The sequence below is a fragment of the Podarcis erhardii genome (genome assembly GCF_964252035.2).
Source record: "Podarcis erhardii genome assembly, chromosome: 8".
In the NCBI taxonomy this organism is placed as follows: Eukaryota; Metazoa; Chordata; class Lepidosauria; order Squamata; family Lacertidae; genus Podarcis; species Podarcis erhardii.
In genome coordinates, this window is record NC_138499.1 from 65022353 (window position 1) to 65047792 (window position 25440).

At 44.3% G+C, this 25440-nt stretch overlaps 1 protein-coding gene across 1 annotated transcript; it reads left to right on the plus strand.

The window, feature by feature from the left end:
- Window positions 1-24911, plus strand: TXNDC5 (thioredoxin domain containing 5). Its single transcript, XM_081873135.1, has 10 exons — window positions 1-328; window positions 4271-4420; window positions 7320-7425; window positions 8338-8434; window positions 10247-10362; window positions 15449-15535; window positions 16845-16988; window positions 18545-18627; window positions 22656-22785; window positions 24722-24911. Exons 1-10 carry the CDS (start codon window positions 114-116, stop codon window positions 24842-24844), a joined length of 1251 nt encoding a protein of 416 aa, XP_081729261.1. The 5' UTR covers window positions 1-113; the 3' UTR covers window positions 24845-24911.
- The last annotated feature ends 529 nt before the right edge of the window (window positions 24912-25440 follow it).

Below are 25440 nucleotides of genomic sequence, written 5' to 3' on the forward strand. Positions count from 1 at the left end.
CAGCAGCAGCAGCAGGCGGGGTTGGCCGGGAGGGGAGACGTGGCCCGGGCCGGCTTCTTTCTTTCTTTCTTCCTTCCTTCTTTCCTCGCTCTCTTTCCGTTTGCACCGCCGCCATGGCCGCCTCCTCCTCCTCCCGCCACCACCGCCCCTCCACGGCCTGTCTGGCCCTGCTGCTCGGCTGCCTCTCCTTAGGCGCGGGCCCCGCTCGGGCCGAGGGGACGGAGGCGGGCGGCGAGGAGGACCCCCACGCGCGGCACCTCTACAGCGCCGAGATGCTGCGCCATGGCGCCCAGAGCGCGCCGCACTTCGTCATGTTCTTCGCCCCGTGGTGAGCGGCGGCGGCGGCGGCGGCGGCCTGGGGAAAGGGAAGGGGGTGGGCGCGCACCGAGGTCTGCTTCTCCCGCTGACGTGGCGGGCCGGAGGGCAGCTGGGGCGGGGGGTCCAGCAGGCTGGGGGGGGGCGGCGGAGGCTCCTCCTCCTCCATCATCCTCCACCCGCTGCCTCCCCAAATGCGCACACGCGTCCACAGGGGTCTTTTAAAAAGTCTCTATTTGTGGAGAAGTTGGCGGGATCTCGCAGCAGCAGCCTCTCTTTTTGGGAACAGCTGCATCTTCCTGCACGGCAGCGGGTTGGACTAGATGACCCCCGGGTCCCCTTCCGACTCTACAGTCCTGTGATTCTGTTAATTTAGCTGTGCTGCCTCTGCGCCCTATCATTATTCCTGGGTGCGGTTGGGGAGAGAGCAGGTGCTCTACCACCTCAGGGGCAGAAAACACGCAAGGAGGTTTTCTTTCCCTGCAGAAGTAGCTGCTGCAGCCTGCCCCCACTTGTGACTTTTACCCTCTGTCCCCAGAGAGAGTTTAATGGCATTACGGTAAGCTGCCCTTCACCCATGGGACCCAGCAGGGTATAAATACTAGCCATGTTGGTACCTGCACTGTCTTGAGGCAGTGTGCTTCTGAAAGTGGGTCGTTGGGGTGGATGGGCAAGTCAGGAGAGGGCTATTGGCGCTCAGGTCTTGCTTTTGGGCTTCCCACGGTCATTTGGTTGGTAAGAACAGGATGTTGGGGCGAGGTGGCCAGGGCTCTTAGGTTGCTAAATGAAAAAGTTCCCGGGGGCAAGTTATGTCAGATCGATTGGTGGTCGTAATACCCGAAGTAGCTCATCACTTATCTGTGCGTGCATTTTAAGTGCAGGTGTGTTCACATGATGGCCAGCACAGAAGTCAGGTAACTGTGCGCACACAAATGAGCTATGCATGTGAGCAGTGTACATTCTGGAGTGGAGGCACGCAGAAGATTGCAGAGACAACTTCTGTGATTAGAAAAATGGCAACTTCAGGATTGCAGATTTGTTCACACATTGCTAGCCTACAGAAAGGTTTAGTAGTTTGCCTACCAGTACATTATTTTTTTAAAAAAAACTTTGCTGTTTTTCAAGTGTCTTTAAAAGGAAACTGAAAAAATATGTATCTGGCCTAACATTAAATAAGAGAGTAAAGGGGAAACTAATGGAGGGAAGTATTTGTGCCTTTTAAAAAAATTTGATATACTTTTTTTGTTCAAATTTTCATAGGCATACAAAGGACCCATAGAAAAATAATTTCCATTGTTGCAGTCTGTCATTGCTGGATCCCATTCACAGGTCCTAACTGACCAAAGACAAAGCAAAAAATCCCCCCCCCCAAGTAGAATATAAACAAAACAGGACATAGCATGTTAACCTCTTTTCCCTCTCCTCCCCTCCTTTAATTTGAGCCTAGGTCTACTAGAACTCGGGCCAGAACTTGTTTTACTGGCAGGTCTCAGACCAGCTCTATCATTAATAAAATGCCATTTTTTTACTCACTAAAAATTCATAAGCAGTGTTGCATAGTCCTCAAATAAAGCCCATGCAAAAGTGGTTTCCAAGCTATTTTCTCTTAAGGCAGCTGAAGCTTCTGCAGTAACTGCAAACAGCTAATTAAGAATTCACATCTTTCCTAGGTCTGTGCCTCAGGGCAAAGAAAAAGGTAAATAGAAAGAGCTCCTTCTGAGACAGAGTCTATATGCACAGATAATCTTGCTCTGAGATGTTAATATAGGAAGTGTTGATCTGTGCAGAGCTCCTGGCAAGGCAAAGCAGGAGACTTCTGGCGTCGCCCAACCATCTTAATAACTGAGAAGTGTTCAATCAGCACTGAACTGACTTTAAAATTTTATTTTTAAAGGGGTAGACTCCTAGTAGGAATTGCGCTGCAGATCAGGAGCAGAGTCACCACTTGGGTTACGTGGGGGGCAATTTCAAGTAGCTAGCAATGGCCTAGTCAGGTTGCCCCCTTTAGCTCCAATCTCTGGTCTCCTGCGTGTCCCCACTTCAAATGTGAATTTATAGCTAGAAAGATAAACGGGGGAAACTCCTAACATGAAACATCAGCACAGGCTTTCTCCTGGTGCTCCCACCCCCGCCCCCTTCATCCAAATGAGGGCTATGTTGAGTTAAATAATCCAGAGGTTTTCAATTACTCTTTCTGCAATACAAATAGGCATCTTCTGTGGGTGTCTTCACATATACAGCTCATTGTTATAAAGGCAGAATTTGAGCATTTCTTCTGCCATGAGATGTGCAATCTGGGTTTCCCTACCTTCATCATAGGGAAATGTCCCTTTTAACATGGGAAAGCAGGGAGTTGTTGGACTCCCAAGTTCTATTCAGCCCCAGCTATCATAGCCAGTGGTCAAGGATGCTAGGAGTTTGAGTTCAGCAACACCTGGAAGGCCACAGGTGTTGCATACCTGCATTATGTGTTATACTTGAGGCATGAAAAGATTCATTATCCTTTGTCTTTCTCCACACATGCCTTGTGGTAGCCAGAGGGACACTTGGTGGGGTGGGGGTGGAATTTCCCTATGTATGCAAGTGATCCCATACTGATTGTAACATTTGCAAATAGTCACCCCAGTCATTGAGTTCATGGTCTTCCCTCTTTTTCCAGGATGCTTCTGGGTACACATCTAGCTTGCTATTTCTGGTCTGTGACCATAATTAATCAATTCATTCAAGCTAGCTTGCTAGAGGGCAAATCATAATGTGAGTTTTGGCCTTTGCAAAATTGCTCTGAAGAGGACAAAGGAACCCTGGGAAAGGAATGAGTGGACCATACATCTCTCTAATGCACAATACAGTAATGCCAGACTTGTGTGGTCTTGCACCAATCAGTGTGGAAGTAAAAAAGGCCACCTATAAATATAGGGATGATTTCTGCACACTTTGGGGAAGTCTTTGAAAATGGATAGTACTTTGTAAAATAAAAAGAAATGTTTGGAAGCCCTAAAGCAGCTCAATTTTGACTTGTGCAATGTTGACAGTATCAGTTTAAAAAATGGAAGAAAATGGAGGGAGATGGAATTGGTCTGCTTGAGCTCCTAACCACTTATAGATATCCTGGATTAGCGTCAGGGTGACACATATTGTGAGGTTAAAGAAAAGTGCCTTTCCCACACTACATTGGGAGGTTTTACAGAATATACCTGATGCTTCTTGTCCAGTGATGGTCTTGATTGAACTTCACATCAACTTGATGATTCGGTTTTCTGCATCCACACTGTTTGCTGTTGTAATGCAATCTTCTTCTTCAAAGTAGCATTATTATGTTTGGGATCCAAAGAGCTGCTTTAGACTCACTCTTTACCTCTTTGAACAACTAACTAACTAATGTCAGAACAAATGCTTAAAACTCTGCTGAGTCTTTGTCAAAAGTACGGTAATTATTAATAATAGTAGTAATAATAAGTTTTTGAGACACATTAGTTGCTAGATACAGTGATTTCAAACTTTGTATATTTTGGGAGCCCTTTCCATCATATCAAGTTTTGTGCAGGAAAACTGCTGTCTCTCTCTCATGGAAGTCCGGCAAGATGCTGAGGTTTCTGGGATGTTCTAGGCTATATACTCATTTCACATCACTGTTAACTCGCGTAAACTAAGATTGCATCCAGTACACTCCCTTGGTGGCACCCCATCAGTAAGAAGAGATGAGAAATCTTTTAGAGAATCTTTCCGGCCATTATTGAAATTACCGATAAGCTTCCAAGGAACCTGAGTGTTGCCCCAGAACACAGTTTGAGAAACATCAGCTGAAACCTGAAATCGGACCAAAGCCCAGCCCCCGGGCTTCTGTTAGACGATAAGTGTGGTTGAAAATGGAGATTCTAAACCATATGCAGATGATCTCAGTAATCCCTGTAACAAAGGAAAATGAATTCATTAATCATCTTCTTTTTTACTCCAGGTGTGGGCACTGCCAGCGCCTGCAGCCAACATGGAATGATCTTGCAGACAAGTACAACAGTATGGAAGATCCACAGGTCTATGTCGTCAAAGTGGACTGCACTGCGGATACGCCACTATGTTCTGAGTATAGTGTCAGAGGGTACCCGACGTACGTTTAAAGGAGCATTGCATCCGTTAATTGTTCTGTGTATCTCCCTTAGGCCCATGCCAGCATGGGGGGGGGGGCAGTTGCTTTTGAGTGCTTATAGTGAGGGACGCAGGTGGCGCTGTGGGTTAAACCACAGAGCCTAGGGCTTGCTGATTGGAAGGTCAGCGGTTGGAATCCCCGCGATGGGGTGAGCTCCTGTTGCTTGGTCCCTGCTCCTGCCAACCTAGCAGTTCGAAAGCAGGTCAAAGTTCAAATAGATAAATAGGTACCGCTCCAGCGGGAAGGTAAACGACGTTTCCGTGCGCTGCTCTGGTTCGCCGGAAGCGGCTTAGTCATGCTGGCCACATGACCCGGAAGCTGTACGCTGGCTCCCTCGGCCAATAAAGCGAGATGAGCGCCGCAACCCCAGAGTCGGTCACGACTGGACCTAATGGTCAGGGTTCCCTTTACCTTTACCTAGTGTAGCATTGTGGTGAAATGCTAAATGTCAGCAGGCTCGTCTTTTTTGCCAAGTGCATGGAATGTACTGTATTGTGTATTATACATTAGATTCTAATTCTGGGAAGGACCAGAATCCTCTTTTTCCCTGTTTTGTGAACAGACCTTCTACCTAGCAGCAGCCCATGTAGCAATCACATAGTGATTGTTTTAAAAAAGCCCTCTTAATATTGTTGCTTTATTTTCTTAAATTATATCCTGACTTTGTTCTGTTATGGAACTCAAGGCAGCATTTATGAGGCTCTTGGGAAATCTTCCATCTAGGCACTTAGGCTAGGTAATAATATCAATATATCGTCCAAAACTGGTTTGATGTCTATATTGTGACTTCGGTTTCATAATATTTTGACCCTGGCAATATATCTTGAATCGTGATGCGTGTGTCTGTGTGCTACGCAAAAATCACAATGTGAGGAACGCTGTGAAGTCAGCCAGTGCTTCTCTCGATTCCTGCAGCCCTTGTTAACTCTGCAGGATCAGCTCTCACCTGCCTCATTCAAGGGACAGCGAACCACAAGAGCAGTCAGTGGCAAAAATCATGATGCAGGAAAAACTGTGAAGCCAGCCAATGCCTCTCCTAGGCACTGCCCAGACCTGCTTAGCTTCAACATGGTTTGTGGGTTTATGTGCCCTTGGACTGTACCATGGGATTATGTATTCTGGAGTGATACATATTTGCACAAGGAAATAAAAGCAATGGGCTGTATTCAACTAGCTTCTGCTCAGAGTAGACCCATTGAAATTAATAAACCTAAGTTAGCCATGCTCATTAACTTCAGTGGATCTAGACTGAGGACTACTAGCACTGAAAACCTTCCAACATTTGATGCGCTTTCTGTTTCCTCCTTGCTCCTCTTGGGTTTTAGTGAAAAATGCAGTGAGCACACCCATATGTTTGCCTGTGCATGGATAAGAGGAACAGCTGTGCAAATGTGCCACGGTGATGCAAAGGTTTTATAGCTAGCAGAAGGTGGTTGAATTGCTCCGGTAGGTTGGGGTGAGAGGACCACACCTCATCTGGTATAGTAATTACTCAGCGTTTCCTTCTCCAAGGCCCGTGTTCATTTGCTAAACCAGGAAGAACCTAATTGACTACACCCTGGAAGCGTCTTGGCAAGGGTAGCCTGTTAGATGATTCTGCAGATATAGCCTCTCTTTGATGAGCTCTTCCCTGTTGTGGGGCGTATATACCCACAGCCTGGGCGGGCTGAATTTTCATGAGGTCGGCAGGTTCTTGATTTCATACTTACTGAGAATTATCCAACGACGTGTATGGGCAGATAGTGATGAGCCTCTGGCCTAAGTTTCTTAACATTTTTTTCACCTTAGATTTCTTAATATGCTGATATAAAATGTTTCATAAGAAGACAGGTGTAACATTCAGCAGTAGTCATAATGGGCTCTTTACTTGTAGTGTGAGAACCTAGCCTTGCAGTTGGGCTTGTAATACATATCTTGCAAGTTTAAACATGCGATTGGCTCTGTCCCTTTATGTGTCAGGCATGCTGTCCTCAAATATATACGTGTGTGTATATAAGCAGAGTTTATATTAGTAAACGCAGGTGGCGCTGTGGTCTAAACCACTGAGCCTCTTGGGCTTGCTGATCAGAAGGTCAGCGGTTCGAATCCGTGTGACGGGGTGAGCTCCCGTTGCTCGGTCCCTGCTCCTGCCCACCTAGCACTTCGAAAGCACACCAAAAAAGTGCAAGTAGATAAATAGGTCCCGCTCTGGTGGGAAGGTAAACGGTGTTTCCGTGCACTGCTCTGGTTTGCCAGAAGCGGCTTAGTCATGCTGGCCATATGACCTGCAAAAACTGTTTGTGGACAAATGCTGGCTCCCTCGGCCTGCAAAGCGAGATGAGCACCGCAACCCCAGAGTCGTCCGCAACTGGACTTAACTGTCAGGGGTCCTTTACCTTTTTTTACCCTTGACATTACCAAGAAAAAGCAGCACAAGCATTTTTAAAGCAGTTGCAGAACTGCTCCATGAATTGTTTGGGTGGAGGTGCAGATATGCTAGTGACGTCACAGGCACTAATCTATAGATCCCTTCCCCCCCCCCCCCCCCCGCATTGCAAATAGTTTGTTTTGGGTACAGAAGGTGGTACTGTTAGATTTTCACGGTAGTGAAAGGACATTCAGACTATCTCCATCACAGTTAGATTTGAAGCTGTCTTCAGTTTTTTAAGTCTTTTTGAAAGTTTGCAGAGAAATTGTGGCCTTAGAAAGCCTAATGCCACGCTACTGAAATCAACACAACTGTGAAAAATTAGGATTAAAGAGACCACCCTGAGGAAGGTTCTTTGAGCTGGAACGTGATGGCAAAAGTACAGTTGTTTTCAGAATGTTTCGACATCGCATGACCTTAAAAACATTTGCATTTTTTGTCTGGCATTTGCAGCCTGAAACTGCTCAGACCAGGCCAAGAAGCTGCAAAATACCAGGGACCTAGAGACTTTCAGTCGTTGGAGAACTGGATGCTGAAGACACTAAAAGAAGAACCTGCTGTAAGTGATCAAAGAGTCCTTTCTTTTTTCAGGAGACACAAAATAAAATGCAATTCAAATGGTTTTTTGTTTGGTTTTAAAAGAGTGCAAATACAGCATATCAGTTACTGAACTATAAGGGGAGCCCATAGAAAGCCAGAAGGCCATACATTTTGCATTTCCCCCCTTAGAAAATGTGTTAGAAAATAAAGAATGTGGTGTGGCTAAAATTGGACAAGTTAAAGGTCTGGGGCCTTGTGCTATCCTCTAATAATTTGAGCTGGGCAGTGATGAACAGCCATCAATAATGACCATGTTTTTAAAAACCAATGCTGTTCACATTAAAGGGAAATGGTAGCTGAATGTGGGTATTACTATTTTTTTATCCTTCATTCCTACACTGAACCAAATGCAAGCTCTCCTGGTTAGGTGTGGGCTAAGGAAGTAAACTGGTTGAACTTAGAGCTCCACACACACACAAACACTCTCTCTCGCTCACTTACTCACTCACTCACCCTGCAGCCCCACAACATGCCCTCAGTGCTTCTGCTGCCAGCATTGCTTTGTTTTTTTCTTGAAAGTTGGCTGCCTCTCATTTGTTGCTCTAGGAAAATAAAATGTATTGATCTGCAGACATAACATACATTATATACATGTGGGTGTGGGTGTGTTTACCTTTGGGGAAAAATAATTCCATGCAAGTAGTAGTTACATTTGGATGGATGGCATGAGTTTTACAAATGTCTATACAGCACGTTAGCTTATAGGTGTATGCTTTTATCTGAAAATTCGAACAAGTATTGTCATGTTTGCAGTTGTGAGTATAACCACAAATTTATACTTGCGGTTTCATTATGCATGCAGCTATATAACCAACTGTGTCTGTCTTGAGATACAATTGCGTTGTTAATCTAATTTTCCTTTGTATGATAGGAGAAAGATTCTGAACCAGAGTCTCCCAAAGACCCGGAATCGAAGCAGGGTCTATATGAGCTCACATCAGCTAATTTCAAAACGCATGTTGCAGAAGGTAACTTGATAGTTATTGCTGCAAATCCTTCCTTTTTTTAAAAAAAAAAATGCTCTTTATATTTAATAAATTTATGTAACAGTGGTACAGTGTCCCATAATCTATCTAATGAATCTGTGTAGCAGAAATGAGATTTAATCTTGAGAGTTCCTGGGTCACAGCTCAAGCATTGCAAACTCATGACACTTGCCATGTTCTGAATGTTCATATCCCGAGTTTTGAAGCCGAGTTACAAATCATCCTCATGCCCTCTGCATGTAGCCACTACAACTCCTCCTTTTATGTAGGCAAGTGAACAAAGGACAGGTAGAGAATGAGATTCTTAATCTTGGGGCTGTGTGTTTGATCCCCACATTGGGCAAAAAGATCCCTGCATTGCAGGGGGGGGGTTGGACTAGATGGCCCTCGTAGTCCCTTCTGTGTTTCTATGAAATCAGGAATGTTTTAGTTAATGGTTTCAGAGCAAGCCTGAAACCGTGGTTGGAAGTTGGCATCATGCCCTGCATTGTTCCCAAGCTATTAACCATAGTTTCCCAGTTCGGACGCAACCAAAGACTTCCTGACTTGTTCACTGGTTTGTGTGAAGGGGAAAGCGAAGAGGCTGTGAGCACCCAGCTCCTCCTTGCAAGCTTTCTATAGGTATCTGGTTAGCCACTGTAAGAAAAGAATGCTGGACTAGATGTCTTTGGGCTGATCCAGCATGGCTCTTTTTGTGTCCTTATGGAGGCAAAAGGCCTATGTTCAGCTTACTAAGATGAGCTGTAATCCTCAGAACTCGGCTATTATCCTGTTCTTACCCAGGACCTGATGCTTGGCAACATACTTCCAGGGCAGATGGAGATTGCTCTGAGCCTTCTTCAGACCCAGTGAGACCAGTGGTTCAAGGAAAGGTCTTTTCCCATCCTTGTTGTTCTGACACCTCCAACAAACTTTCTCCACTGAGAACTCCAAAAGGCCATCAGTTGCTGATAACCTTTCACCTGCTGATAACCTCGAGGCCTGCAAGACTCAGAGGAGATGATGTTTTAGAGGAAACATTTTGGAATCAAGATGCTTTAGTAGCCTTGTGGCATGGGTGGCGCTGTAGTCCAAACCACTGAGCCTCTTGGGCTTGCTGATCGGAAGGTCGGCGGTTCGAATCCCCGCGACGGAGTGAGCTCCCGTTGCTTGGTCCCAGGTGCTGCCAACCTAGCAGTTCGAAAGCATGCCAGTGCAAGTAGATAAATAGGTACCTCTGTGGCAGGGAGGTAAACGGCGTTTCCGTGCACTCTGGCTTCCGTCACGGTGTTCCATTGCGCCAGAAGCGGTTTAGTCACGCTGGCCACATGTGGACAAATGCCGGCTCCCTCTGCCTAAAAGCCAGATGAGCTCTGCAACCCCTCAGTCACCTTTGACTGGACTTGACTGTCCAGGGGTCCTTTACCTTTTACCTTTAGAAGCCTTGTGTTAGAAAAGGAAAGTGCTGCATAAAGTTTTTGAGTGCAGTGTGGTAGAGAGGGGATTGGGGAAGAATGTCAGGCAAGGTTACCTTGCTTATCTTACCAAGGTTTCTAAGTGGTTACGCTAGGGGACGTATGGAGGAAGTGACTGGGAGCTACAGGTGGGAGCGAGCCCCCTGCTTTACCCAGGGCAGCTGTGTGATGCTGGGATCAGGATCCGCACCTCTTGAGAATGGAAACCCAGTCATGGCAAAGGGTAGCAGTACACATTCAAGTGTTGTTTGTCTGCATAAAGACAGACACTTAATCACTGCTGGAATGAGTGAACTGAGTGCTGTTTGTTTACATACGCCTTGTTTTGTTTTGTTTTTAGGCAATCACTTTATCAAATTCTTTGCCCCCTGGTGTGGCCACTGCAAGGCCCTGGCGCCAACTTGGGAGCAGTTGGCCCAGCACCTTGAAAATTCGGGGACTGCCAAGATCAGCAAGGTAGGCTTCGTTTACAAGGTCTTAAATTGAACATTATGTACTTGGACAGTAACATCTATGATGGGAGAACGCTGTTTGCTCCATTAGCCCGCAATTAACTTCATTTACTCTGCGGTATAATACTCCTGGCAGTCCATTCGCACATCTCGGTTTTTAAAAAAAATTCTGGTGCCTTGCTTGTTTTGCTGGAACCTGCCCACAAAATATTTATCTTACCTGTGTGTATGTCACAGGGAAGCTTATTTACTCATTTAAAACCTTTGTACCCGGCCTTTCCACATTTTTTAAAAAAACCTAAAAACACAGTGGTACCTCTGGTTATGTACTTAATTCGTTCCGGAGGTCCGTTCTTAACCTGAAACTGTTCTTAACCTGAAGCACCACTTTAGCTAATGGGGCCTCCCGCTGCCCCACCACTGCACAATTTCTGCTCTCATCCTGAAGCAAAGTTCTTAACCCAAGGTACTATTTCTGGGTTAGCGGAGTCTGTAACCTGAAGTGTATGTAACCCAAGGTACCACTGTAAAAATCAGGACAGTTAACAGCAAAATCAAACAAATTATCTGTTACAGAAACAGTAAGTAGCAAAGTGCTTACACAGGAGGGATTCTTACTCTTTGTGGGCAAGTGAATGAGTGGTTAATAGGAATATAGCCATACCAGGGCCTTGTTATTTTAAAGAAGGAAAAGGCAGGGTCCCTACAGCTTACTTTTATGATGATGGAGCCCTTCTTTCCATCTTCAGGCAGATGTGTGTGGGTGTTGGAACAACTTCAGCTAACTATAAAAACAGGAGTGTAGTCATATTGTTAGCTTTCTGGTGGAAAAGATTGCTCTCCCAGCCTGAAATGTTCAACTGGGTGCACGGTTAATAGTTTAGACAAAATAAAGTATTCGGGGTCTTTTGGGAGACAAACTACACATGACATTGGAAGGAAAGTCTGATACTTATTTTTTGTTTTTTTAAATTAAATCAATATTTTCATTTTGTTTTTCTAAACCGAGAGCAAGTTTGGAAGGGGGCAAATAAATGCTTGTTGAAACCAAGGCAGACAAGTGTTCTGCCTGCCTTAAAAAATATTGAGTAGCACCAAGCCTGTTACACTTTAAACCCACTGAAATCAATTGGATCTAAACTTGCCGAAACTTAACTGTCCTCATTGATTTCAATGGAGCTACAAAGTGTAATGGATTTCGGATGCAATCCTAACCCCGTTTACCTGGGAATAGGCCCATTTGAATTGCATTGGACTTACTTCTGGGTAAAGTCCTGGGTAGGATTGTGCTGTTCGTCTGGATCCAGGCCATTGTGTGAAGTGTTTGCAATTTTGCTTTTCAAGGGTGTTTGGACTGCTCTTCTCTGACGTCTCCATTTCCCCACCCCTTATTTCACGCTGGTTAGCTGGTAGTGTTGCTCTCAGTGCTGGCCCTACTGTACATTGCCCTCGTCATCCTAATTTAGTTCTCTGTCATGTTGTTGTTGGTTTGCCTTGATTATCATTCTCATTTACTTTCCTGCAGCTATCGTATAAGCCACACTACTTGGTTTCTTCCTCTGAATTTTCTCTCTTCTTGCTCTTCCAGTCTCTCTCCAGTTGACTGCTGCCTTGAATGCTCTTCCTTAAGTCATTCACTAGTCTTTTCTCACTCCTCCCACCTTGAAGTTTGTAGTGGCAAGTCATCTGTTCTCATCTTCTTGCTTGCTCCAGATTGTTGATTTCCCCTCTTCTAATTCTTCCTCTTGCTTCCAACATAAGAAGAGCCTGCTGGATCAGGCCAATGGCCCATTTAGTCCAGAATCCTGTTCTTATAATTGTCAACCAGATGCCCGTGATAAACCCACAAGCAGAATTTGAGCACAAGAGCACTCTCTCCTCCACGCAACAGAGGCAGAGCATTGCCATCATTAGTAGTCTTTGATGTCCTCCCTGAATTTGCCTAATCCTCTTTTAAAGCCATCTAAGGTTGGTGGCCACCACTGCCTCCTGTGACAGTGAGTTCCATAGTTTAATTGTGTGTGTTCTTTTCACTGCTCGTTTTAATTTGTGGGCTGCTGTGATTTATCACCATCCTGTTCATCCACATCTGACTTTTGAGTACAGTACTGGCTTACTTTCCTCCTTTCTTCCCTCCCAATTCTTATTCCTGTTGGTTTCACTTTACAAATTAACCCTCATTCTGATAAATTTAATCGGCATTTTCTCTGTCTTCAAGATTCCCTCCTTCTGCCACTCTCACTTCTCGCATCTCCCATCCATTCTGCTGTTTTGCATCTTAGACCTTGTCTAATCATTCCCTACGAATGGCTATGAATGGCATTGCTTATGCCGCCAAAGCAACGCCACCCATGCACAGCTTTTGATGAGGAAAGGCAGGCAAACAAGGGGTTTCAATAAATACATAAATCACCCTGCAATAGCTGCAGGTTTAGGGAAACCCTAAAAGGGGACTAACAGCTTACATTTGTTGCTTAGTAGGCAACAAATGCTGACTGATGGGAGAAAACTGAGTGAGACGAGGGAATAGAGTGGAAGAGGGCCTGGTTGACTGAATGGAGCAGTGAACAGGAGCTGCTCTTGCTGCAACGTTTACCCCAGGCATAGGCAAACTCCAGCCCACCAGATGTTTGGGACTACAATTCTCATCATCCCTGACCACTGGTCCTGTTAGACAGGGATGATGGGAATTGTAGCCCCAAACTTCTGGAGGGATGGAGTTTGCCTATGCCTGGTTTACCCCATGCACCTTGGCCTTTCTTCTCTTCCTTCTCATGCTCCTTTTGCTTCTGGGTGGGTCAGAGCTCCTGGATGCCCCTGGGCCAAATTTGACTGGATTAGCATCAGGTTTGCTACTTCTTGCTCATCATTATCCTTCTCTGCTGTCCCTTCATCAGTTTTCCCTGTAATAATTTTGTCCAACAGCTTATTGATTTGTGCTCTTCATTCTTCATTACTCTCTAGTTCTGGCTGTATTCTTCATCATCATCATTATTACCATCACTATTTTTTACCCATCTTCTCTGCTTTCATTTCCTGCTGTTGCTTTTCTTCTTTCTTCAGTCCTTTTGACCCAGTTCCCCCTCTTCCTTATTTCCTTCCTTTTTTCCACAGCAAATACTCCATCTGTTCTTTCCTCTCTGATTCTATTTATACGATCTGAAGAGAAACCAGAGTATCGTATAAATCTTGTTCTATTTTCAGCCTTTACCTTTCTTCTCACCATTCCCTGTTGTGCTTTAAACTTGCTATGTCTTCTCCCAATGCCCCTAGAGCCTATTTGAGGGCAGGGCAGGAGGGGGGAGCCCAGCTGCACAAGTGCCCTGTTGCTTCCTTGCTCAGGGCTTCCACTGATAGGACTTGTTAGGTAAACCCTGCCCCGTGGTTCCCCATTTTTATTTTAAAAATAAAACCCCTCACCTCCTTTCCATTTCTATCTTTCTTTTGTTATCCAAAGTACTTGAACAACAGCACCCAGGTTTTCTTTTTACAACAGTTCCTTTTCCAGGCTGGTATTCAACATCTGCATTCTATTGAGACGGCCCTATATAAAATCCTCTTGCTCTCATTGATCTTGCCTCATGTTTTGATACAGTTGATCCCTCTCTGCTCCTTAGTCCTCGGCGTTATTTGGGGGTTTGTTGATAACTCTCCTTTCTTGGCTTCCCTCCCATCGTGACCTGTCCTTTTAAAGCTTCCTTTAATGGCACTCTTCTTTCTCAGTTTCCTCTCTGAACTGGTGTCTGCTGAGCTCAGTCCTTAGATCCTTTCCTTGGCATTGACTCTTGCTCTTGAAATTCTTACACGGTGCCGTCCAACTCTGCCTTTCTCTTCCTTTCTTTCTTGCTGTGTTCCTTTCTCTCTCTTCCCCCTTACAAAAAAACATCTCAAGAGCCTTGCTGGGTCAGTTCATTAGCCCAGCAGCCCTGTTTCCAAGGGAGACCAGCCAGGTGCCTTCAGGAAACCTAAAGCTGGCCATGAAGGCAAGGACCCTGTTTTGTGCTTCCAGCACCTGCTTTTCAGAGCCAATACTGCCTCCTAACACCAGTCTGTCTAATGCTTCCAACTGTCTTCTGCTGGGATGTTGGATCATTATCGCAAACACTGTATACAAAGGATGGAATTTGTCATGTTTCCCCTTAAATCACCTTTCCCCTTCTCTTTCTCTTTCAGTCAGCAACTTCACTCTTCAGTCTTCTCAGCAAGTTAAGAGGCTGGGCATTGTCTTTGATCCTTCTTTCTCTTGCTTGGCTCACATTACTGCTCTAGCTGAGGTCTGTCGCTTATCTCTTTTATAATACTTTTTTAAAAAAGCACCACACACACCCCTTCTGATCAATTGGTTCTACCTAAGCCCTTATACTCTCCCTTTTACATTGCAAGGGTTATTGTAATGCTTCCCTCACCGATTTCCCCACTTAAAACTCTCTCTCCATTCCCAGCTCTTCTGCTCATTTAACTTTTTGTTTGGTTGTGTTTCAATCATGTTACACCTCTGTATATTTCTCTTCTGTGTTTTTATCTTCACTGGCCTCGTCTGTTGGCCCCATGAGTCTTATTTTGCGTTTCTTCACATTTCTACTCCTGCTTTCTCTCTGTTTTCTTCCTGGGTCCTTCCATTCATCGAACCTATTAAGCTGTCCGTTCTAGCTATGCACTTTGTCTCTCTTACAGCTTCTAAGGCATGGAACTCCTTCCCCGTTACATATATGACCTCATATGTTTTCTTGCATTCCTCTCCCCCAAATTCATTTCCTTTCATTATATTTTTCAGGTTTTATTATCACTCCTTTTACTTCGTTTTAGTTTATAGCATGTTTTCATCTCTTCTTCCCAGGTCCCTTCTTTTGTTCCATGGTTTTTTAGATGCAACCCCAAGGGCAGGAAAATGTGCCGTTTTCAATAATGTGCCATGCCCAGTATGTTTAGATGCTTTATATAAGTAATCATGGTGACACCCTTCAGCAGTTGTGTCTTCTTTTTGCACAGCAGCGAGAGTTAAATATTTCAGCGCACCTGCTGACAGCTTATACCTTTACTTTGTGAAATTCACAATGGCTTTTTTACTTGATACTTGTGTGGTGTTTCAGGTGGACTGCACACAACATAATGAAGTCTGCTCGGAAAACCAAGTGCGCGGTTACCCAACCCTCCTTTGGTTCAGAGGAGGAGAGAAGGTGAGGTTATTACGAAGCTTGCCCCCTTTATTCCGTTTCCTATGTTTATGTGATGGGATCGGCTACGTCACTTTCAGGCCTGCCCTGGAATGGACTGTGAAAGCCCGATGGTGTAGTTTGTGAAACTGAAGCTTTACGTAGCCACTGGTCATAGGAGCAGTGAAATGCCGAGTAGAACAAACATGTCATTTTATACACACACACAAATATAATGCAGACACACACATATAAAATACCTCCAGCTTCCACTACTGAGCTCCCGTTTTCACAGAGGTGTAAACCATCATGGGTGTTGCCTTTGGACAAGGCTGCAAAGGAGAACATGTTCCAGTCAGTGGAGCATTGAGTCATTGTGGATCTTCCTCCTCACTGGGGTCAGGTGGAATGGGATGATGGAGAGCATGCATGAGCATTAGGGGAAAGAATAATTACCTTGCTCCTGGAATGTGTGCTTTGGTATCAGAGCACTTGCCTTAAATCCTGGCTCTTCCTGTTCAGTTATTGCTCACTTGAAGGGGCGACACAAGTTTTAAAAGGAGCTGAAGGCAGAGGGCCTTCTCGGTAGTGGCGCCCGCCCTGTGGAACGCCCTCCCACCAGATGTCAAGGAAATAAACAACTATCTGACTTTTAGAAGACATCTGAAGGTAGCCATATTTAGGAAAGTTTTTAATGTTTGATGTTTTATCATGTTTTTAATATTTTGTTGGGAGCTGCCCAGAGTGACTGGAGAAACCCAACCAGATGGGCGGGGTATAAAGATTATTATTATTATTATTATTATTATTATTATTATTATTATTATTGCATGGATCGTGCCTTTAGCGCTCCCCCAGTAGTTGCACAGCTCCTTTCAAGTTCCCTCGTGTTCAGGGCCTCCTATACTCAGGGAAGCTCCTCACACCTTTTAGAATTCTACTAACTCAGGGTTCTAGACAGAGATGTGAAATTTCCAGAAATTTTGAAGCTGCTTTTTCCTCACAGGGTGTTTTTGTTTTGTTTTTTGTGGGTGTGTAGGTGGAAATTTTTGAAAAAAATACGGAAAATGCAAAGTTTTATATTCTTTTTAAAAGGAACTCTTAACTTACTGAAACTCTCACTTTGTTACTCAAAATGCATTAAGATTTGCGAGGATCTCTTTCTTGGCAAAAAGCAAAAAACTTAAGTTGTGGAATTCAGTAAACCAAGCTAATGAATTGGTAGGATGATATAGATATGTAGCAATGAGTGCTTAAACGTGAACAACTTCAAATGGGGATTCAAGAAAGGTTTGCTAAACTAAATAATTCGCATGTTGTTGTTGTTTTGTAGGTTGACCAATATAAAGGAAAGAGAGATTTGGACTCTTTGAAAGAATATGTAGAATCCCAGCTAAAAGATGCCAAAGAAGCCTCAGGAGATGCTAAACCTACAGAAGCACCGTCACCACCTAGAGAAGCAACTCCAGAAGAAGAGGTAAGTCCTAAATCAGGGGTCAGCAAACTTTTTCATCAGGGCACCAGTCCACTGTCCCTCAGACCTTGTGCGGGGCTGGACTATATTTTGAAAATAATAATAATAAATGAACGAATTCCTATGCCCCACAAATAACCCAGAGATGCATTTCAAATAAAAGGGCACATTCTACTCACGTAAAAACACACTGATTCCCGGACCAGCTGCAGGCTGGATTGAGAAGGCAATTGGGCCACATCCGGCCCCCAGGCCTTAGGTTGCCTACCCATGTCCTAAATAATACCTCTTAAATGTTTTCCCCAAACTCTAAAAATTATTCTTGCGATTTTGCTGTCACGCCTCCACTGGGGTTCTAGTTAGAACACTTGATCAGAATTTGCAACAAAGCTGTTGTTGCTTTTTAAAAAGTGTGCATTGACTGCTGCCACGGAGCTGTGCATTCATGTAAACATGCACAAACATACATACATATGTCGCTATGGGACGTGGGTGGTGCTGTGGGTTAAACTGCAGAGCCTAGGACTTGCAGTTCGGCGGTTCGAATCCCCACGACAGGGTGAGCTCCTGTTGCTCGGTCCCTGCTCCTGCCAACCTAGCAGTTTGAAAGCACGTCAAAGTGCAAGTAGATAGATAGGTACCGCTCTGGCAGGAAAGTAAACGGTGTTTCCGTGCGCTGCTCTGGTTCGCCAGAAGCGGCTTAGTCATGCTGGCCACATGACCTGGAAGCTGTACGCCGGTTCCCTCGGCCAATAAAGCGAGATGAGCGCCGCAACCCCAGAGTCGGTCACGACTGGACCTAATGGTCAGGGGTCCCTTTACCTTTACCTTTACGTCGCTATACTGTGTATATCAGGTTCGTTTCTGAATGAAATGGTTCCTGGCTGCTCATCCTTTTGTGTTTAAAGATAATATATGTAGCTAAATAGAGAGGTGTTCCCTTCCTATTGGATGGTATATGTTACATTTCCTGTAGCCTCTTTCTCACTTAAGTCACCAACCTTGTGACATCACGGCTTGTTGCCAGGACAGAGGTAGTCATAATCAGATTCTGCCCTGTTTTGGGTTGGCACAGCAAGAAGGCAGGGAACAAATGGAGGGGGACGATGGGACTACAATAAAACAGGAGGTGCTGAACAAGGAATTTGAATCCAGAAAATTAAAATGATAGTGGTGTCCATTTAGGCTGCAGTACTCATATGAGGGATTTTCAAGGCACTCCTTGCTTTTACAGATTGCTTTTAATTAGCTCCTCAGTGACTGTAGCTGCATTGTCTCTGAGTGTCCCCCTTCCAATGGCTCTCACCTGATGGTAGATGAACTGCAGGGAAAACAATTGGCCTGGCCCAGCAAGGGTGCTTTGTGGAGGGGGAAGCAACTTCAAGATGTATTGAAAAGCCTCATGTATTGGGTAGAGGTTGGGAAATGCATTTGGCATATGTGTGGCTTGGCTTCCTCTATGCACCCCTCATAGCAGTGGCAAGAGACTTGTATCACTTCCAAGTACGCACTTGGCATGTTTGAAGCCGTTTGACTTTCACCTCCCTTTCCTTTGACAGGGCAAAGTCCTTTCCCTCTCTGAAAAAGACTTTGATAAAGAAGTGTCTCAGGGGATCACCTTCATTAAGTTCTACGCTCCATGGTAAGTTTTCTGCATGAGGATTTTATTGATTACTAGATCAACAAATGAAGTGAATAGATAAATGTTTTCAACAGAGAAAACATTTGGGATTCCAGGCATTTGAACTTTTTGTTTCTGTTCTGTTGTTGCTGTTGTTCTCACTTATTTCCGCCTTTAGAGTGGGATAATTGTGACTTTATTTTCCTGTTGGTAGCATTTATCCAGAAGTGAAAACTAGTTTCCATCTGGGAGCTATTCTTTGCCTCCTTGTCTTGTTAGAGATGAGCTGGAGGTACCCCTGGCAGACTGTTAATTTGCTGGCTGTTTAGGGCAGGAAAGGTGAGCCTACATGCTAAATCAGGCCTAGCAAACTGCATGAAGAGGTCTGCCTACCCCTGTCAGATTAGCCAATGGCAGCACCTCTACCTGTTGCAGAAGGGCTTCTCCTCTTTCTTTCATGCTGCAACTGCTGGGAGGTCTTACCGGTCAGGAAACGGAAAGGACTTTGCGCCTAGCAGTGGTGGTGCGCAAGAGGAAAGAGAGGTGCCTTTGAAAGTTAGGCAAAGGGATATCTTCTCTATCGCAGTGCCGTGCTGCGAAGATCCTCCCCTCCTGCAGTTGCACAGGAAAACCACTCTCTCTGCTCTTCAGAGATGGCTCCCTGAAATGCAGAGAAAGCACTGTGTTTCCACTGGAGAGGACAGAGATATTCCTCTCCTGCTAGCACAGTGTTGCAGTGGTAATAGAAATGGCTGCCTCAGCACTGTAGTGATTGCAAGAGAAGTTGTTGTTTTCCTCCCTTTCCTCTCTACTGTGCTATGCTGTGGTGGAGAGGAAAATTCTACTTTCCTTGCCCCTCTTCCCCTTCTACTTTTCTACTTTGATTCGTGTCTCAAATCTTTAAAAAAACATTTTACACGTGCCCAAATCCTGCTGAGATTGTCCTCTTAATGTACTTATTCCCAGGCCTTTCTGTTGGATGTATTTGACTCAGGCCATAACAGTCTCAAGATTTTGCATGTATGACATTTTGTACGTCTTGCTTTATAACATACGATCCTGCCTAAGCTGATGCTAAAAAGGAATTCTTCTGTTCATGCTACATAGAACCCCAGAGGTTTAAGCATGTTTTATTTGGGGGAGGGGTATCAGATCTGATTTAATTGCCACAGGGACACAATCGGTACTATGAGGTTGAGGTCTGGTTCACATATGTGTAAGTCAGTTTCACAGAGTTTCATTATACTGAAAGTATGAATTGCTTATATTGTAAAACACTGAGTTGGCTCCTCAACTGATTTCACCCAGTCTAAGAATGACACAGTCAAGAACCAACTTGTTCTGTCTGATGGACTAAAGTTCAGTTGTTAATGCTATACCCCACTTCTCCACTCACATCACAGCAAACAAAATTGCCAGGCAAAAGTTCTGTTAGATTGGTGGTGACTTACTGACAGATGTGTGCTGCTGTAGTCATTGCATGATAAATATGGTGTGTGGATCGGCCCAGAGACTGGCTGAAGACCACCTAGTGACTTGATGGCCAAGCATGGATGTGAAAATTTATTTAACTATGGAAGTGGTTCGGTTCTTGATCTCATGCAGTGCTAGCTCCACCATACTGTTCTGTGGTGTCTTTGCTGGCATCCCAGGCCCCTGGAGACTTCCCGTCTTCTTATTCTATGCTATTGCTGATAGTAGGGAAACCTGGAGTTTGGGAAAGTTGTTAGCAATATGACACGTAGGTTGTCCCTATGCAATTCACCCACCAAGCCTGCCACTTAGCAGGTGGCACTTAGATGAATGGCATTAGGTGAAACTGGTCTGGTCTTAACTATTTACAGGTGAGAAGGATACATGTGAAAGAGAGGAGATACCTGTAGAATTCACTGAGCTCTTCTGCAAATCTTAGAGCAGAGCTGCATTCCAAATATAGCTTCCATTCTCTCCTGACTTCATTCTAAAAAGAGCCATGCCACAAGGATGCTAAATATCCAAAAGTGAGGGCTGCGTTAAAGATATTCTAAATGCCACCTGACCAAATCCACTCTCATTTGGCAACAAGTTGTTTCCATGAAAAGCTTCAGTTCAGGCTAATGTTTACTACACAAATAGCCAGGAGCCTATTCCTGGCCAGCTAAATTGTGTACACAATTATAGTTCATTGTATACAAATTGACCTTTTTCTCTTGCATGTCAGCTGTTTTATGTTTGGCTAAGCAACCGCTAGTTCTCCGAGGTCTCCTTTTGCCCTTTACTTTGTTTTAAGTAAATATTAACATTAAACTGAACGACAAGTAAAAAGCCCATCTCATCTTAATAGTTTTCAGTACATATGGTCAGTAGCCCTCTTAATACACACCCTGTATATAGTAAGAGACCTTAAAAATGATTCCTTTTGTTTCCCAAGGCAGGAAGCAGGTTTTTAATATTTTTATAAGTAGTGCCTTGAATCAGCTACTGACTGGGAAAGTAGTGTGGAACTTAATGTCACAGCAGTGATAGATCAAAAATTGATTTACGTGCATAGGTTGATTTCAGCTTGAAGGCTGCCAGTTTGCTAACATCTACTTTATAATAACAGGGATAGTATATTCATGCACCGAGTTGGTTTGCAGGTTTATTCCAGTGCAGCTTACTGTGGACATGCTGTGGCCACAATTTAGTAAGTGTTTAGACTCTTTGCAGTGGAGCATCAGTGGAGCATCAAAGTGCTTCGCTTGTGACTGGATTGCATGCCATGTGGTTGCATAACACAGACTTGGTGTTCCACGGGAAGCAGGTCTGTTTCAAAGCACAGTCCTGCATCTGCCCCCTGTGCAAATGTGACTGGAACATTAGATGGGCATTTGGATTGGCAGAAAACATTAACCATCCCAGTACTTGCCTGGTTACTTTGCTGCATCTTAAGATAATTCTGTTGCTTGCCAGGTAAGTTATGGGATGCAGGGAGGAAATGAGGAAACCAGTAACCCACTTCCTCATATATAACCTCACAATATTTGGACCCTCTTTGGTTTATGGAGGCAATTTTTAAATTTATGAATCTGTTACAACAAGAACGAACCAGCAACAGAGGAATGAATATTAGGTTTTTCTGGCGAGGTGACTTAAAGGGTTGGGGCACTAGCTGTGCTAGAGTTGTGATTTTGAAATAACCTACTTCTAGAATAACAAAGCCACTCCTACTCCTTCTCTAATAAACACCACCACCTTTTTTGAGCTAGCAGGAGAAATGATGGATAGTAGCATATTTTAAATTTTAGCCTCAGTGTTGTATAAACAACATGTCAGAGGTGGAAACCTTCCTTTATTGCTTTCTGAGTTTTAGGTAAGCTAGAGGGCTGTGGTGTCAGGGCATTTTGCTTCACTGATTTCAGCAAGAACTTACTTAGCAATAGGTGGGTTTAGGGCTGTGGCTTCAGAATTGTTTGCTCAAATGGTACGTTATTTCCTAATTTGATGACTATGAGACATCACCTCCAACTTTATGGAAACCTAGGTTGTTAGAGGAGGGCACATTTTACATCACAACAGAAAAAGATGAATTATCAGTGGGGTTTTCCCCCCTCCTCCTTTAAATTGGTAGCCAAAATTAAGTTTACTGCTGTCTCCGTCCCTTTCACAAAGCACTTGGAAAGCAGTAGAGTCTTGTGCTGCTCTTCAAGGAGATCTGCACCCTCCTAAGGAATGAGGAGGGCAGGGGCTCCTCCTGACCTTTTGCCGAGCCTTGCCTCATCAAATGTGGGACAAAGTGTTATTTGTAATTTTTGGATGAACTAGTGCTGCCTAAGAATGGTTGAAGTAGATACAACTCAAAGTTTTTTGGTGTCGTATGGCTATTGAAAATGATCCAGTGTCTCATGCGGTAGGATGGATTTTTCTTAATTTGTGCTTTTTATTTGAGATTCTGGCTTGAAAAGTATTGTTTTGTACTTTAAAAACGTTACTTAAAAGAAACAAACCTCTGTTATATATTGAAAGCAACATGGGGATTTTTTATTTATTTAAAAAATGATATATGCTTTCATGCTAATCCCTCCCCCCAGGTGCGGTCATTGTAAAAACCTGGCTCCCACTTGGGAGAATCTCTCAAAAAAGAACTTTCCGGGACCAGTAGATGTCAAGATAGCAAAAGTCGACTGCACCATGGAACGCAATGTCTGCAATAGATTTTCCGTAAGTATGGAAGCTAGATGACTTTACACTGTGTTTGTGCTTAATTGTTCAAATTGCAAGTGTGTGGCTGCTTGGTTTACAGTTAACTCTCCAAAGTAACTAGTGTCTGGTACAGGAAAGAATGTGCACAGAATCTTTTCACTATGGCTTGTGTAAAAAGACATGAGCTAAAGCTGAGGAGTTTCTACATAATGTGCTTGTTGTACCTGCTTAACTGCACTATGTGTGGTCAGATGTGGTTCTGAAACTACAGTGGTACCTCCGGTTGCAGACAGGATCCGTTCTGGAGGTACGGTCGGATCCCAAGGTTTCCGCAACCTGAGGACTGCTGCTGCGCATGAAGCAAAACCCGGTAAAATACTTCCGGGATTGCCGCTTTTGCATCCCGAAGTTTACGTAACCAGAGGGTTACATAACCGGAGGTACTACTGTACTCAATTTAGGGCGTGGCTTTTGGGACGCTGTGGGGACACTTTGAAAACGGAGGAGGTAATCTCCAAAGCCCCACTGCACATACAGAGTTCTCAGTGTAGCCTTGATCATGACCAAGCTCCTTGAATATATTTCATTCTGACCGTGCTTAGCCAGAAACCTTTTCCTAATTAAACTACATAGTGATGGGGACCACTTTTCTGGCAGGGCTGGGGGAGTTGCATGCGTTCTCTGTATGTTAAAAGATATTTCCTCTCTCCTGGCTCTCTCCAGCTATTGTTTAACTTCAACTTAAAGCACCTTGCAATCCAGTTGTGCTGCTGAGAGGGGGGGGGATCAAATCAGTCCTGATGAGAGGTTTGTGGGAAGGGAAGCAGGAAGCAACAAGGAAGGGGGAGCCTTCCTGCTGTATGGAGATACCTGCCGCCTCTTGCTGCTTTTTTCTTTTCACAAATCTCTGACACCTCCATGCACCAGGGTCTTCCTCCTGTCTGAAGAGGGAGGAGACTCTTGGGCCACATGCACACTACATATTTAAACCAGGACTGGCACTGAATTAGGCCCCAGATTATGGGTGCTCAGCAGCGTCTGGGCCTGGGAGGCCCCCCGGGGCCTCAAGATGCGACTTCCGCAGCCGCACGTGAGGCCAGTTGCCGAGTACCCATAATAATTTTTTTGTGGGTCTCCGGGCCCCAGGAGTTGGTGCCAGTGTAAACCAGTATGATAACACTTTAAACCTTAACGGCTTCCCCCAAAGAATTCTGGGAGCTGCACTTTATTTAAGGGGCTGAGATCTGTTAGGAGATCCCTATTCCCCTCACAGAGCTACAATTCCCAGAGTTCTCTGTGAATAGGGATTGAATGTTAAGCCACGCAGGGGAATACGGGTCTCCTAACAACTCTCAGCACCTCCCAGAATTCTTTGGGGGAAGCCGTTAAAGGTTTGAAGTGGTATCATAGTGGTTTAAATGTATATATCTAGTGTGGCCTTTGGCGAAGCTTGAAAACAGAAGGAAGAGAATAAAGCCTGATTTAATACTCCTCAGCAATACGAGCAGTTCTTGAGGTGCTTTAAGCTAAAGTTGGAGAACGTTTGAAGAGAGAGGTTATCGTAATTTACAGAACAATTGGCATAAGCCAATCTCCACTCAGGAGATTAAGCAACCCCAACTACTCACTCTGTCTTATTACAGGTCTTGTGCTAATTTGCTCATGTTATGAACATGAGGGCCACCTGTTGAAACTCCCTTCCATCCAGCAGTGACATAATATGTATAACAGATTGTTTTAAGTTCTCAGCTTTTCTAAAGAGGAAATCTGGAGGGGGTGAGGGAAGTACAGGTTGGCAAGGATGATATGTGGGCACCACACAAAAAAATAAGAGATTCCAAGCAGTGCCATGCCCACTATGAACTGGCCATATGCAAGAGCCTTTTACTTTTGAGTCAGGACATACAGGATTGCAGTTGCTTTTTCACCTACATTCTTTTCTCTCCTTTTGAAGGTCCGTGGCTACCCAACACTGATGCTTTTCCGTGGTGGGGAAAAAGTCACTGAGCACACCGGAGCCAGAGATCTTGAAACACTGCATAACTTTGTCCTGGGGCAAGCAAAGGATGAACTGTAGAAAACATGTCTGTTTGGATACTGCTCCTCAAGCTGTGTCTGTCCAGTAAACAAGGGAGTTGAATCAAGGTGTGCTGGTACCAGATTTCCAATAGTGGTCATTTGGGAAACTGAATGTACTAAAATGTGGTATCCCTGTGTGTGTTTGTTTCCTCTAAAGCCCTACTGTGCTGAGCTTAAGGGAAGCTTACAACAAGCAACCATAGTTCAAATTGGAAACAGTTTTCATTATTAGTTGTGTTAATGAACTATTTTGTCCTGGTAGTCAGTTGCCTTTTTGTATCTAAAACCAATAAGGAAAGGGCCTGGTAGATGATGGCAGTTTACACAAGTTACAGACTTACTACATGCCTGGACCTTTGCAAAACTGCACATTGTAAACTTATTTCTGGAAAATTGGTGCTTTTTTAAATGTCTCATCAATAGAAATGGCAAAGGAAAACAAACACACACACACACACACACACACACACACACACACTTTGGAAAGATGCCCCTGACCACTGCTGTCATTTTGTGTTCTCTCATCATGAGGGATGTACAACAAAAAGCAATGGTACTATGTGTGCCTGCATTTATTATTGAACCATGCCATTT

Coding starts and splice junctions, on each gene's coding strand:
- TXNDC5 (XM_081873135.1), top strand. CDS start 114: ATGGCCGCCTCCTCCTCCTCCCGCCACCACCGCCCCTCCACGGCCTGT. Junction 10,363..15,448: donor GGACTGCCAAGATCAGCAAG/GTAGGCTTCGTT, acceptor GTGGTGTTTCAG/GTGGACTGCACACAACATAA. Junction 18,628..22,655: donor ATTAAGTTCTACGCTCCATG/GTAAGTTTTCTG, acceptor CCCTCCCCCCAG/GTGCGGTCATTGTAAAAACC.